Source organism: Pelodiscus sinensis, chromosome 14, assembly GCF_052426305.1.
Source record: "Pelodiscus sinensis isolate ZL-2025 chromosome 14, ASM5242630v1, whole genome shotgun sequence".
NCBI lineage: Eukaryota > Metazoa > Chordata > Testudines > Trionychidae > Pelodiscus > Pelodiscus sinensis.
In genome coordinates, this window is record NC_143065.1 from 46,180,542 (window position 1) to 46,193,482 (window position 12,941).

Sequence of the window (12,941 nt, forward strand, 5' to 3'; positions counted from 1 at the left end):
GCCGTGGCAGGGCGGGCAGGGTCGGGATCCCCGGGTCGGCCGTGGCAGTGCGGGCAGGGTCAGGATCCCCGGGTCGGGCGTGGCAGGGCGGGCAGGGTCGGGATCCCCGGGTCGGGCGTGGCAGGGCGGGCAGGGTCGGGATCCCCGGGTCGGCCGTGGCAGGGCGGGCAGGGTCGGGATCCCCGGGTCAGGCGTGGCAGGGCGGGCAGGGTCGGGATCCCCGGGTCGGCCGTGGCAGGGCGGGCAGGGTCGGGATCCCCGGGTCGGCCGTGGCAGGGCGGGCAGGGTCGGGATCCCCGGGTCGGGCGTGGCAGGGCGGGCAGGGCCGGGTGCCCCGGGTCGGCCGTGGCAGGGCGGGCAGGGCCGGGTGCCCCGGGTCGGCCGTGGCAGGGCGGGCAGGGTCGGGATCCCCGGGTCGGCCGTGGCAGGGCGGGCAGGGCCGGGTGCCCCGGGTCGGCCGTGGCAGGGCGGGCAGGGCCGGGATCCCCGGGTCGGCCGTGGCAGGGCGGGCAGGGTCGGGATCCCCGGGTCGGCCGTGGCAGGGCCGGGAGCCCCAGGGCGGGCAGGGCCGGGAGCCTGACACGAGTGGGCTGCCGCTGGGGCAGCGGGACATTGGCGGCCGCCAGGAGAAGTTGGGCTGAGGGCCCTGAAATGACCTCCCCTGATCCAGCAAAGTCCCTGGTTCAGGCCAGTCGGGTCCCGGGGTGCCGGACCGGGAGGCCCAGCCTGCCGTGTGGGACGTGCCCTTCCAGGAGGAGGGGCTGCCCCCTCGAACACCGGCCCTGCGCGATCTTAGCCACCGCCTGGCCTCCCTCCGTGGCTGGTGGCGGGGCGTGAGCGGGGGGCGCTCCACGGAACGCCGTGCGCTCGGGGGGTGGCTGGTGGCCAGAGCTGTAGGACCAGCCCGGGTGCTTTTTCAGGGCTCGCCCTGTGTCTGTTCTTGCTCCTCTTGCAGTGGCCGCGTGGCCAAGGAAGTGATGGAATCCAGCGCCAAGATCAAGAGGGAGCCCCCAGAAATTCACCGGTGAGTCCCCTCAGCAGCTGCCTGACGGCTTCCCCTCGTCCGTGCCAGCTCGCCGTGGTGCCCAACCTGCCGGCGAGTCCGCCAGGGGCAGCACGCCCGCCCAGCGGCTGCCCGGCACCAGCGGGGGCTGCCTCTTGGGCGCCTCGCGGAGCACAGCTTGGTTGCCAGAGGGCCGGCCCGGGAGGTTGGGCCAGGTCTGGCTGGCCTAGCGGCAGCGCTCAGGCTGGTGCTTGGGCAGTGCTGGCCGCGGGAGTGGCTGAGTGTGGTGTCTCGGGGGCTCGTTGAAACCCCTTCCGCCACAGGGGCACCAGAACGGCCATGCGGGGTCAGGCCAATGGCCTGTTTCCTATCATGCCTGGTCCCAAAGTCCAGGGGAGCTGTAGAAACAGGGTGGTGTCACCCCAAACACGGGGTACACCCCTGGCCATAGTGGCTGAGCCATTGATGGAGCTACCCCCCAGGAACATAGCCAGTTCCTTCTCAACCCAGCTATAGTGCGGCCATCGCACCATCCCACGGCGGGGAGTTCCACAGGTTGACCATCCACTGTGTGGAAAAAGTATTTTCTTGTATTTGTCTTAACCCTGCTGCCTGTTGAGTTCAGTGAGTGGCAGCTTGTTTATGTGCTGAGACAAGGGCAAACGAGGCTTCTGGCTTCGCTTTCTGTGCTCCATTCGTGCTTTTGTGCACCTCCATCATCCCCCCTCAGCCCTCCTCTTACTGAGCTCAGCCCCGCAGCTGTTTCTCTCTCCCCAGGGGACAGCTGCTCCGGGCCCTTGCCTGCCCTCGTGGCCTTCCTCTGACCCTTGCCCCGTTCCACTCTGGCCTCTTGGAAATGGGCAGCCGGAATTGGACGCTGGATGCGGCCTGGGTTAAATGGGGTTCTGGCCAGTTCTGCCTTCGCTCCTGTGCCTTGCCCAGAGCTCCTAGCACCGTTAGCCTTTCGGACAGCGCCGGGCCCCGAGCAGCGCTCTCCGGGCTGGCTGCCGAGATCTCTACTGGGCCGTGGGACCCTGTGCGTCTCGCTGGGAGCGTATTGCCCCGTCACATTGCTGGGCGTTTACCAGCCGTTTGATTGGCCGGTCAAGCAGCCTGTTGTAGCGCTTCGCTGCCAGCTTTGGTCTTAGCCCTTGGGAGTCAGTTTGTACCCTCTGCGGGGTCGCCACCTCGCCGGCGAGGCATGTACGGGACCACGCCGGGCCCAGTGCATCGCGTCACGGGGAGACCTGGCCGAGGCTTCCCGCCCTTTGCTACCTGTTAGCCAGCTAGGCTACGTCTAGACTGCAGATCTTCTGGAAAAGCTCATTGCAGAGAGCGTCCGCACAGCAAAAGCACAAGGGAAAAGCCGTGTGCTTTGTCGGCAGAGCGCCCACGCTGAACGGACGCTCTCGCACTCAGCAGGGAGCAGTCTGGCCTCAGGATCAAATCGCCACCCGAGAAGGGATTTCTATTACACCCAAAAGATCAACGTGACAACGCAGCCTCGGCGGCTCCATGTTACAGCAACTAAGGAACCAAATTCAAACCCCGGAGAACAGTCTTGGCACCGTGCTCAGATGGGAAGGGGGGGGAGGGGAGGTTCACCCTGAGCAGTTCAAACCAACCACACAAGTAAGAAAAATGACCCTGAAGGCGCCTGGACTCGCATTTCCCTGGTCCCCACGTCTCCTTTTCCCCTTGTTCAGTCTGCCCCCCTGTGCTGAGTTGCGTGGGGGCCTGGCACTCCTGCCTGGGTTAACTCGTTCTGTGTCTCAGCCCGGGTGTTGCTCTGCCACCAGAGAGCCGGCCGGGATCTACGTCCAGTTCCAATTCCAGCCCTCTGCTCTGTGGCCGTGGTCACCAACAGGTCGCTCGCGAGGCGTCCCCCCCATTTCCCCCCACCCCCGAGAAGCCCCCCTCCCTACCTCCCGCGGGTGGGGAAGTCGTGCGGCTCAGCGCCACTTCGGGGGTTCCAGAAGCGCTGGCTGCTCTGCCGGGCGCTGCGGGACGGGGGGTCGGCCCCGGGGGAGGAGCACGGCGACTCCCTGCACTGGCGCAGGAGGGGTGGGTCGGCCCCAGGGCAGGCGTGTGCCGGGTTTCCCTGCGCCGCGGGGGGGGGGGGTCGGACCCGGAGGAGGCACAAGCTGGCTTCCCTCGGGGGGAGGGGGGGAATGAATCCTGGGAGGAGGCAGATGCAGGGGACTCTCTGCCTCCACGGGCACCCTGCCCCCTGCCCCCCACTCCCCTCTCCCCAGTTCCCTGTCCCCATTCCCATCCCCACTCTTTCCATGAGGAATAAGGGGGCTTCCAAGAGAAGGGGTTTTTCTGACATTTGGGCCAGTCTAGACAGGCCAAAGGTAGGAAAAACCTCTTCCGACAGGAGAACTGGGGGAAAAGCAGCAGTATAAGGGCTGGGGATAGCAAGTGATGGAGAGCAGGAGAATAGAGGGCGGGGCTTCACGGAAGGGGCGGGGCTTCAAGGAAAGGGCGGGGCTGTAGATCTTGGCTTGTTCTGTCATTTAGAAAGTGATCTTGGGTGTAAAAAGGTTGGCGAGCCCTTCTCTATGGGTTCTCCCAGCCCCGTGCCAGGTTGCTAGCTACCTGAGTTAACCCCTTAGTCACTGGGTGCTGGTCAGCTCGCCACCTCTTCATGACAGGCCGTTTCCAGACGAGACTCACATGCTCGGTGGTGGGAGTTTTCTGCCTGCCGGGAGGGCGGGGGGGCCGCCGGTGCTTCACGGGGAGAGCCGGTGGGGGCTGGTGCCTGTTTGAAACGCTGCTCTCAGGCCCCGCAGAGCGTAGGAAAGACGCCAACAGCGACACATCGTCCGTCCGTGTCGTTCCGGGCTCTCCGCGCCCGACTGACGAGGGGCCGCGCGTCACTTGGCTTCCTTGGGCGTCTCCAGGTTCCAACGCTCGGCTCGTTTCCCTTCCCACAGAGCCGGGTTGGTTCCCAGCCGCAGCTGCCCCTCCATCACGCACGGGCCGCGCCTGACCAGCGTCCCCAGGACCCGAAGGAGAGCCGTCCACATCTCCATCATGGAAGGTGAGGCGGGGCGCCAGAGCGCTGCTGTGTGTGACGTGTGTTCCCCGTGCGCCGGCACCGTCTCCTCCCTGGCCAAACGCCGCCACCCCCCCGCCCCCGGCCCCGAGCAGGACACGTGCCGGGCAGGGCCGAGCGTCGGCTGCGCGCTCCCGTGTGGCGTCGAACGCGGGGTCACGTTGTTTTGAAGGAGTTGATTCAAGAGCAGGGTTGGGGGACCAAAGGCCCAGGAGCTGGATGAGGCCTCCCCGGCTTGCCTGGGTCCAGCCCCCAAGCCATGGGGCTTCCCTCGGCGTTGGGGAGCCTGCGCTGATGCTCTGAACCCCCACTATGCCCCTATGGGGCTGGAGCACACAAAATCTACCAGCCTGCCCCCCCCCCCCCCCGCTCTGGTGCGTGAGGAGAATGGGGGAGGGTCTTTCTCCTCTGTCGGGGGCCACGCTAATGAGGATGGGGGGGGTTACTTACACTTGTGTGCGGCCCCCGGCTGATTTTTCTGTGGGTCAGTGGCCTAAAACATTCCCCAGCCCTGTGCCAGAGTAAGGGGCAGCTCCCAGGGTGTCTGAGGCGACTCTGTGCCCCCCAGAGAGACAGGACGTAGCTGGCTCCGTGGGCACCACGCGCAGACGGTCCAGACGGCCCACGGGAGCAAGATGGCCAGTGGCACAGGCTGCGGCGGAGCTGGGCCTGGGAAAAAGTCCCAGAGGCAGGGGGCTGGCAGGGACCGCGGGAGGCCTTGTAGCTCAGCTCCCTGAGGTCGGGGCCTGAACCCTCAGCTTCCCTGCCAGGGTGTGTCCCACCTGTGCCTGAGGCCCTGCAGTGTGGGGCCTTCCTGCCCCGTCACCCGCTCCCGGGCACGGCTGTCGGTGCAACATCAGTGCTGCCTACGGGCCGACTGAAACCGCCTCAGACTCAGCCGAGAACGTCCTGTCCCGCTATCCATGAACCCGAGGGGGGGGAATTAATGGCCCCCCCCCTCTTTGTACCAGACTGTTCCCCGGTCTCCCGCCATCTGACTGAACACGCCCAGGACGTCCCTCGCGTTGCTGCTCTGGGAGCTGCCGTGTGGGAGGCCGGGGCGCTGAGCGGGGGCTTAGCAGGCGGTGCTGGACGGGCTGTCTGCCCCCTGCCCTGGGCTCTCAGCGCTGGGCACCTACGTACGCGCAGGAGCAACGCGGCTGCCCGGCGAGCCTGGCTGGGGACCGGGGGGCGAGCACAGCAGAGAGGGGAACCGTGAGTGAGGCCCGCGGGAGCCAAGCGGGTCCCTGTGCCTGCGGGCGGGCGCGTTGCCGGATTGAATATCCGGCACCTGCAGTGAGCGCTGAGTCCCCAGGAACGCGGCTACGCCGCCTGTGCCGAGCCGGGCGAGCTGTCCCTCGTGGTGCCGGCTCCGCCCGCTGCCGCCTCCCTGCCAGCGCCCGGTGGGCGTCAGCCCACCCACTTTTAAAGCCCCTTGCGGGCGGGACAACGGGACCCAGGGCCCAGCTGATTCCCAGCACAAATGGTGCAAAACAGGCTCAAGGGGTGCGGGTCAGAGGGTTAAAGGAAGGAGCCCGGGGGGGGCCACCGCGCAGAGCACCCTGGACAGCCCCACGGCCCCTCAACGCTGGGCAGGGAGCCAGAGGTGCCGCCCAGAGGCATCTGCCCGGATACATGAGAGCAGGGAGGCGCGGCACTAGGCCCCCCGTTGCACGGCCCCCCCCTCGTGCGGGAGATGGGCCAGGAGGAGGCTGACGAGCTCTCGTGACTCTGTGGCGCCACGGCGGGGGAGCATGTCAGTAAAAGGGGAGGGGCTAAGTGGGGGGAGCCGGCATAGGGGCTGCCACCCGGCCCACTCCAGACGCGTGCGCCAGGTTTTCCCTTCCAGGTGTCTGGGGCGGGGCTGAACCGCGCCCGGTACCCGCCCTGTGGGCAGCTTTCCTGCTGCTCCCATCGCTCCCTGCCAGGGGCAGCGTGCCCAGCTGAGCGTCCCCGTGGACGTGTCGATTGGCCAGGGCGGTCACATGACAAGTGCAGGGGATGATGCTGGCATCCCGCCCTCTGCCCCATCCCAGCACCTCCCCCCGGGGCCCGTCCCCAGGCAGGGGGGCAGCATGCGGGGGGGGGGCGAGCGCCATTTAGACAGAGCCCCCTTGCCCAGGGGCCGCTCAGGGCAGCACAGAGCGTGGTGCTGCAGAGCTGCCAGCCTGTTCCGCGGGTCCCGCCGCCCCTGCCTTCCCCGTTGCAGCGGCGGCTGGAGCCGGGCGTGGCTGGGAGCCCCAGTGGGGAGGCAGGGCCCGCCAGGGGCAGCCACGAGCCCGCCCTGCACAATGACAAGGCGCCACTTTGGGCTGCCCCAGCGTGGCCGTTCTTATGCCCCCCACACGCTGGGGCCCAGGCCCGGGCAGAGCAGCGCTGCTGGCAGGGCCATGGGGAAGCCTGGCTCTGGAGTGTCAGGGCGCGGCAGGTCAGAGCTGAGCCCAGCCGCAGAGCCGGGGGCCGCCAGCCCCGCCCACGCTGGCACGGTGCTGCCGGGGGTCGCGTGCGCACAGGTGCTGCTTTCCCAGAGGGCATGGGGGGGCTAGCCCGAAGGCGGGGGCGTCTCTCGGCCTTGGGGTAACGGGCAGGCTGGGCTCCCGGGGCTTGGCCCGTCCCCTCCGCGCCCTGCGTAGATGTGCGGGAGTGTCGCCCAGGCCGGGCCCAAGGCCGCGAGCGCGGACGCTCAGTCTGACCCGGGGGGGGGGGCGGCGCTGGAGCACACGGCCCAGGCCTCGGGCGCTAGCTAAGCCATTTCGTTTGGGGTCCAGGCCTTCGTGGGCTCCCTTAGCCGGGGGCGGCCAGTGACCCCCATAAGCCCCGCCCCTTCTGCCGAGGCCCCGCCCTCCCCCCACAGGAGAGGGAAGTGGGCACTGCCCCCAGCCAGCCTGACCCTGGAGCGGGGTGGGGGCAGCAACGCTCCACCCGGTTCAATGGGCAGGGCCAGGCTGGTGAGTGGGCCTCCCCCGGCCGCCCACGAGCCACAGGACTTTAGGTCTGACTTAAGGCTGCCGGTGCTCAGCGCTCAGGGCCCGTTTCCTGAGCTGCTCCAGGGTTCCTTGGGGGGGGGGGCAGTAGCCGGGGGCTGGCGTGGACATCAGGGCCCAGGGCTGGCGTGGGCATCAGGGCCCAGCGGTGCCAGGCACCTGGGGTTTGACTGGCCCACCCACTCGCAGGTGGCACAGCAGGATCGGGGCTCAGCCGCTCCCCTTGTCTGGGCATCACCACCAGTAGGGGGTGGGGGCGGGGCAGCACGTAGCCCTTCCCTGTGGCTGGTGCAGGGGTGGGGCACCTGCTGACCAGATGCCACTGGCCGGCCGCCAGGGCTGGTGGGTCCCGGCCAATCGGCGCGGTAGGAAGCCATGTGTACACCAAACCCCGTGCTCGGGTGCTGAACGAGGCTAGACGTGGGTCAGTTCCAGCCCGTCCCGACAGCCTCAAGCCCTGCAGGCCTGTCTGAATAGAAGTACAGAGCACTGGGGATCCCACCCCCCCAAAAAAAGAAGGCCCACAAACCAACTGTAGGTTCCTTCCATTACTGTTGCTACGTTAGCCTGCCCAGGCTCATGTAGGGGATTTCCACGAATTGTAGACACAACCCAGACACACTCAGCACACGCTCTGTGCACAACATAGGGCCAGGATGTGCCCCGCCTCCTGTGCGGCAGGGTTGCGTCACGGGAATGAGTGGAGACTGGCCCCTGGGCAGCAGCACGGGCGTTAAAGCGGAGAAGCCCCTTACTCATAGTCTCCTAGAACTGACGACGCCTACATGGGACTGAGTCCAGTCTCCTACCCCGCGGCAGGACCACAGCTGTTTGCATGAGCACAGGTGCTAGGCTGTAGGCGTAACAGGCGCTGTTGGGGCACAGTGGAGAACAGGGTGCGTTGTGGGGCTTTATCTCCAGGGGATTGCAGCTCTGCAGCACACACTGTCTGTGTCTACACTGCCATGAATTTCCGGAACTGCTTAAAACGGAATACTACTCCATTTTCAGTTTTTCCGTAAAAGGAGCATCTACATTGGCAGGCTGCTTTTCCTGGAAAAGCCATTTTCCGGAAAAGCGTCTGTGGCCAATGTAGACGCGCTTTTCCGGAAAAGACTAGTGGGCTGTCTACACTGGCCCTTTTCCAGAACAGTGTTCCGGAATAAGGACTTATGCCCGAGCGGGAGCAGAATAGTTTTTCCGGAAAAGCGGCTGATTTTCCGGAATAAGTGGCCCAGTGTAGACACAGCCACTGTGGTTAGCGCTCAGGGCCGATAAACTGAACACCGGGCTCCTTGCGTTAAGCCGCAGCTGAAATGACTCACTTGGGTTTTGTGCAGACGGCTGCCTGTTTACACCAACCACAATAAGGCAAAATTACCCAGCAACAATTTTTCTGATTTAACACCCCCCCCCAAATGCTTTGAAGGATGCCTTTGGAACCACCGCTGCCGTGGGGGGCTAGTCTGCCATCCAATGGGTGGCTTCTAATTCGGGGCCCAGCAGGGCTCCTGGGTGTATGTCTCGGCAGTCGGGCTGCTCGGCAGCTGTAGTATTTTGAGAGAGACGTGGGCTCCGTTCCACAGTAACGGGTGGCACGGTGGCTTCCCTGACTCCAGCAGGCACAGCCTCATGCCTGGCCCCCCATGCACACACCCAGGGGTGGTGGCAAAGGAGCAGCAGGGTCTCATATCCCCACTGCCCCTCTGCAGCCTGCCTCGGTCCGTGTGGAAACACCCTCTGAAGGGAGACCAGCCATTTTCTGCCACCGCCCCTCTGCTCGCAGCACTGGCGCTGCTCAGCATTAACCCGTCAGGGCAGCAGGTAGGCTAGCCGGGGGAAGGCAGTGCCCTCCCCAGCCGCCAGGCATGGCCCCACCCCCACTACACCAGTGTCCACCCTCCCCAGCGCTCTGGGGCTGAGTAGGTGCTGCGGGGGGGGGGCCCTGCAACACCCCACCTCGCTGTGGTGCTGGGGAGCAGCTGGAAGGGCTTGCCTGCACCTGCCCTGCCCCCCAGCGACCTAGGAGTAGAATCCCTCCCCTGCAGATTGTGTAGGACCAAACCCGGCAGCATGTCTCTGCTTTACAGCGTGGCAGCTAATGGGAGGCCAGTGGGGTCAGGGGTTTGCTGCCATTCCACTCTGGGCAGCCCTTGCTGCTGCCCTGCAGCATGAGGAGCCAGGCCAGGCCAGGCCAGTAGGGGGTGCACTGGAGCATGGTTTTACTGCCCAGAGCCGGCCAGCGCTGTGACAGGTGGCGGGGTGCAAGGCAGGACCTGGGTAAGCTGTTCAGATTCCTCCTCTGCTCCCGTGTGGCTGCTACGACAGCGCCAAGGCAGGTAGTGAAATTCTCCCGCACCAGACACTGGTCTCACTAGCAAACAAAACCCTGCCCTTGGGGAGTCAAGGCAGCTACTAGTACCGGACACCTTTCCAGGCCACAGCCAGTGGCAGCCTAGGTCTCAGGGCTGTGGCTGCAGCATAGCCCCAGCTGTCTGACTGCACCACACCTGCCATTTCCAAGCCCAGCTGGCAGCACGGCCTCTGGCCGCTAGAGCACTTTGCCACAGGCGTGGTGCAGGGTTGGGAGCCAGGCCCAGCTCAGGGTCCATGGCCCTGAGGAACTAAAGTGCAAGTCGAGTCAGTGGTTATCTGCTGGTACCAGAGACTAGCGCACAGCAGGGGACCCGGCCGTTTTGATCGCTAACTTTACAGAGACATGGTGGAGAAAGGTTAGCACTGGTCACGTGAGGGCAAAGGCAGCTAGATGTTGGGAATCCCTTGCCTGACTCCCTCCTGCCGTGCTGTGGGCCAGCGGGAATGCAGCCATGCACAGGGAGTTCAAAGCAGTTTGAAGAATCAGAAGCTACAAAATGCCAGAACAGCGATGCAGCTGGCAAGGCCCCTCCCCCCGTAGGAGAAGCTGTGAAACTCAAAGCAGCAGTGTCTCTACCGTGGCTGGTACCAGCTCCACGTTCATTTGTTCTGCGTCTTTGCCAGGGACTCCGACAGATGACAGGAGAGGGCAGATCACAGGAGAGCTGAGCCGGGTTGAGTTCCTGTCACATTCACTGTGGGACCTTGGGTGCAGTGCTCAGGCCTCACTGCTCAACAGTGCCCACTCATTTGGGCTCCTTAATGGTTAGGTGCCCACCTGGGGTGGATGAGGCCGGAGCTTCAAACGTTAAGTAGGCAGCCTGCCCTCGGAGTGCAGGGCGAGTTGCGAGTGCCTCAGCTCCGACACATCCGCCCAAGGCAGAGCCTTGGAAAAGGTGGGCCCCTAGCCGGTGTGCGCTTCGCTTGCAGCATCCAGAGGCAGGGGGTAGCACTGCCTGAGGCTTAGCTCTTTAGAAGCGTGACCTGGGGAAGGGCTCTGCATAAGCAGCAATGCTTCTCTTGCCAGCCCCAGCTGGGCCAATAAAAACCCATCGCCCCTCCCACCCTGCGCCCCCAGCTCCCGGGGTGGGGTGTAAGTGTGGCTGTACCGGCCCGTCTCTCTCACTACTCCCTTTGCTCCTCAGGCCTGGAGTCTCTGAGGGACAGCGCTCACTCGACCCCGGTGCGCTCAGCCTCTCACAGCGACGCTTTCCTGCCCCCCGTGCGGAGCAGCCGAGTGGACAGCAGCGAGCGAGTGGCAATCATCTCGGACGAGATCTACAGCCCCGCCGACAGCGTGCTGCCCACGCCGGTGGCTGAGCACAGCCTGGAGCTGATGCTGCTCTCCAGGCAGATCAATGGCGCCCCCTGCAGCATCGAAGAGGAAAAGGAGTCTGAAGCCAACACCCCGACAGCCACAGAGGCTGATGAGATGAGAGGAGAGTTCAAAGCCCTGTGTCAGGGTGTCGGAGGCACTGGCGGGACACAAGCTACACAGGTGAATAAGTTTGTTTTAAGTGTCCTCCGTTTGCTCCTTGTGACAGTTGGACTCCTCTTTGTTTTGCTCCTTCTCCTGATCATCCTTACCGAGTCTGACCTTGACGTTGCCTTTTTCCGTGATATTCGCCAGACCCCCGAGTTTGAACAGTTCCATTATCAATACTTTTGTCCCCTCAGGCGATGGTTTGCCTGCAAAGTCCGCTCCGTGCTGAGCCTGCTCATTGACACCTGAAGGCATGACTCTTCCTAATAACTAGCCAGGTGGATTCAGAAGATACCTGCTACCAGTTCCCAGCACATGGGACCCATCGTGGCACCATCGGCCCATAAACTAAGTCCTCCTTTCATGAATCAAAGTACACTGCGCCGTAGGATGTTTGTTTCCTGGAAGAAGAAAAGGATAGGGTTATGCCAGATTAAAAACGCATTTCTTTAGAGCTCCACTTTCCTCAAGTGCTCATTCCGTTTTTAATCCTTGACCTTTGCAGAATAATTTAAGGTTTTAATTTTCATAGACGTGTGTATGACTGTGAAAGTATCAAATCAGAGGAATTTATTTTATTACTACTGATCACTGTATTAGTGTCAGCCAATAGTGGAGACACTAGTACAAGCCTAGAGATATTGTATTATGCAGGAGCGTTAGCAATGGTGCTACTGAGCTGTAATTTAAGTACTAGTGTATTGTTTCGTTATTAAAACTGCCTCGGTGCACAGCACTACCACCTTCAAATGCTTATTTTAAAGAGATCCTCTTTTTACTAACCAGAGCTTAACTGGCAAATGGTTTTTTAATTAGCAAGTGGTCTGGTTTGATTCTGCTACCAACTTAGAAACGTTTTCAACCAACCACAGAATGGGCAAGGAAAAGGGAAGCCAGGAATGGCAGTGTAAGTCTGTTCCTTTAAATAGCATAGAAAGATGTGAATACCTATCCTAGTCTACAACTTAGGCCTTTTCAGAATGTGTTACGCCTTGAACCTTTAGTGCACCACAAGTGTGGCATTTACCATAGAGGTGTTAAATCCCTAACTACAGTGGAGTGGAGTAATACGGGGATAGTAGATAAATGTATTCAGTTGTGTTCTACGAAGTCCGGGTGCATAATTGGTAACCATACCTGATTTATTTGGGATACATTTTGCCTCAGAAAGATGTTTTGTACAAAGAAAAAGAAGACTGTGGGACCTATATTTTGTTATTGATACTAACCAAGTTTTTTTAAAAAAAACTTTATGGATTAGAGAAATTTAGCGTGATGTTAAAATGACAGGAGTAAGCCAATTATTCTGAAAATAAATGTTTTGTGGAATGGAATTCTAATGGCAGCGTAACCCATTACTAATTTTGGAAAAAAGAAGAACAGGTTTTTTTAAAAATTTCAAAGGTAAAGAGCAGAATTACAAGACAACAATGAAAGAAACCAAGACAAATATGAGCTCTATCCTTAAGAAAAAAAATTAATTAGCTAATTTCTATTGTGACATGAACACATGAATCTTTGATTACCTGGCAAAAATAGCAGCCCATTTATAAGGGGAGCAATAATCGCTATTGTAAAGTTTTGTGAGACGCTGGGCATATTAACAAAACTGACTAGCAAGAGTTTCATTTCATCTCAGGGAGAGATTAAGCAAACTGAGGCCATAGACCCAATTTTAAAATCTGATTTACATTTTCTGCATCATCAAACCACCTCTGCATACAAACTGAAACAACAGTGGTGTGTGCATATGCACACACCTATGGATTCCCTTTGAAGATGAGTTATGATTTTGTCCTACATTCATTGTGCTCTTTTTCCAAATGTCCAATTATCAATATAGAGAATAACTGGGAAGTTAGTTAGATTCTGACTATTTGTCACTGCAATAAATAAGGCCCATTTTACTAGTCTGTCAGATCTTAAAAAAATATGTAGTTTCATGTCACTTACTTTAAAATTAGCCATGGCCATTTGATTGTCAGAAGAGCTGAGAATGATTTTGCATTCAGTTTAATAACTCTCCTAAAGTTA

The 12,941-nt window shown here is 61.1% G+C and overlaps 1 protein-coding gene across 7 annotated transcripts in view; it reads left to right on the top strand.

The window, feature by feature from the left end:
- The window catches only part of FRMD5 (FERM domain containing 5), a 311,228-nt gene extending 298,560 nt beyond the window's left edge, over positions 1–12,668 (top strand). For 6 of the 7 annotated variants that reach the window (XM_075896785.2, XM_075896786.2, XM_075896794.2 and 3 more), the window contains 3 exons: positions 956–1,024; positions 3,943–4,049; positions 10,570–12,668. In XM_075896785.2, coding sequence (XP_075752900.1) covers positions 956–1,024; positions 3,943–4,049; positions 10,570–11,156 — 763 coding nt within the window. In that variant the 3' untranslated portion in view covers positions 11,157–12,668. The remainder of the gene's footprint in view (positions 1–955; positions 1,025–3,942; positions 4,050–10,569) is intronic. The other variant, XM_075896787.2, reaches the window with a different exon arrangement.
- The last annotated feature ends 273 nt before the right edge of the window (positions 12,669–12,941 follow it).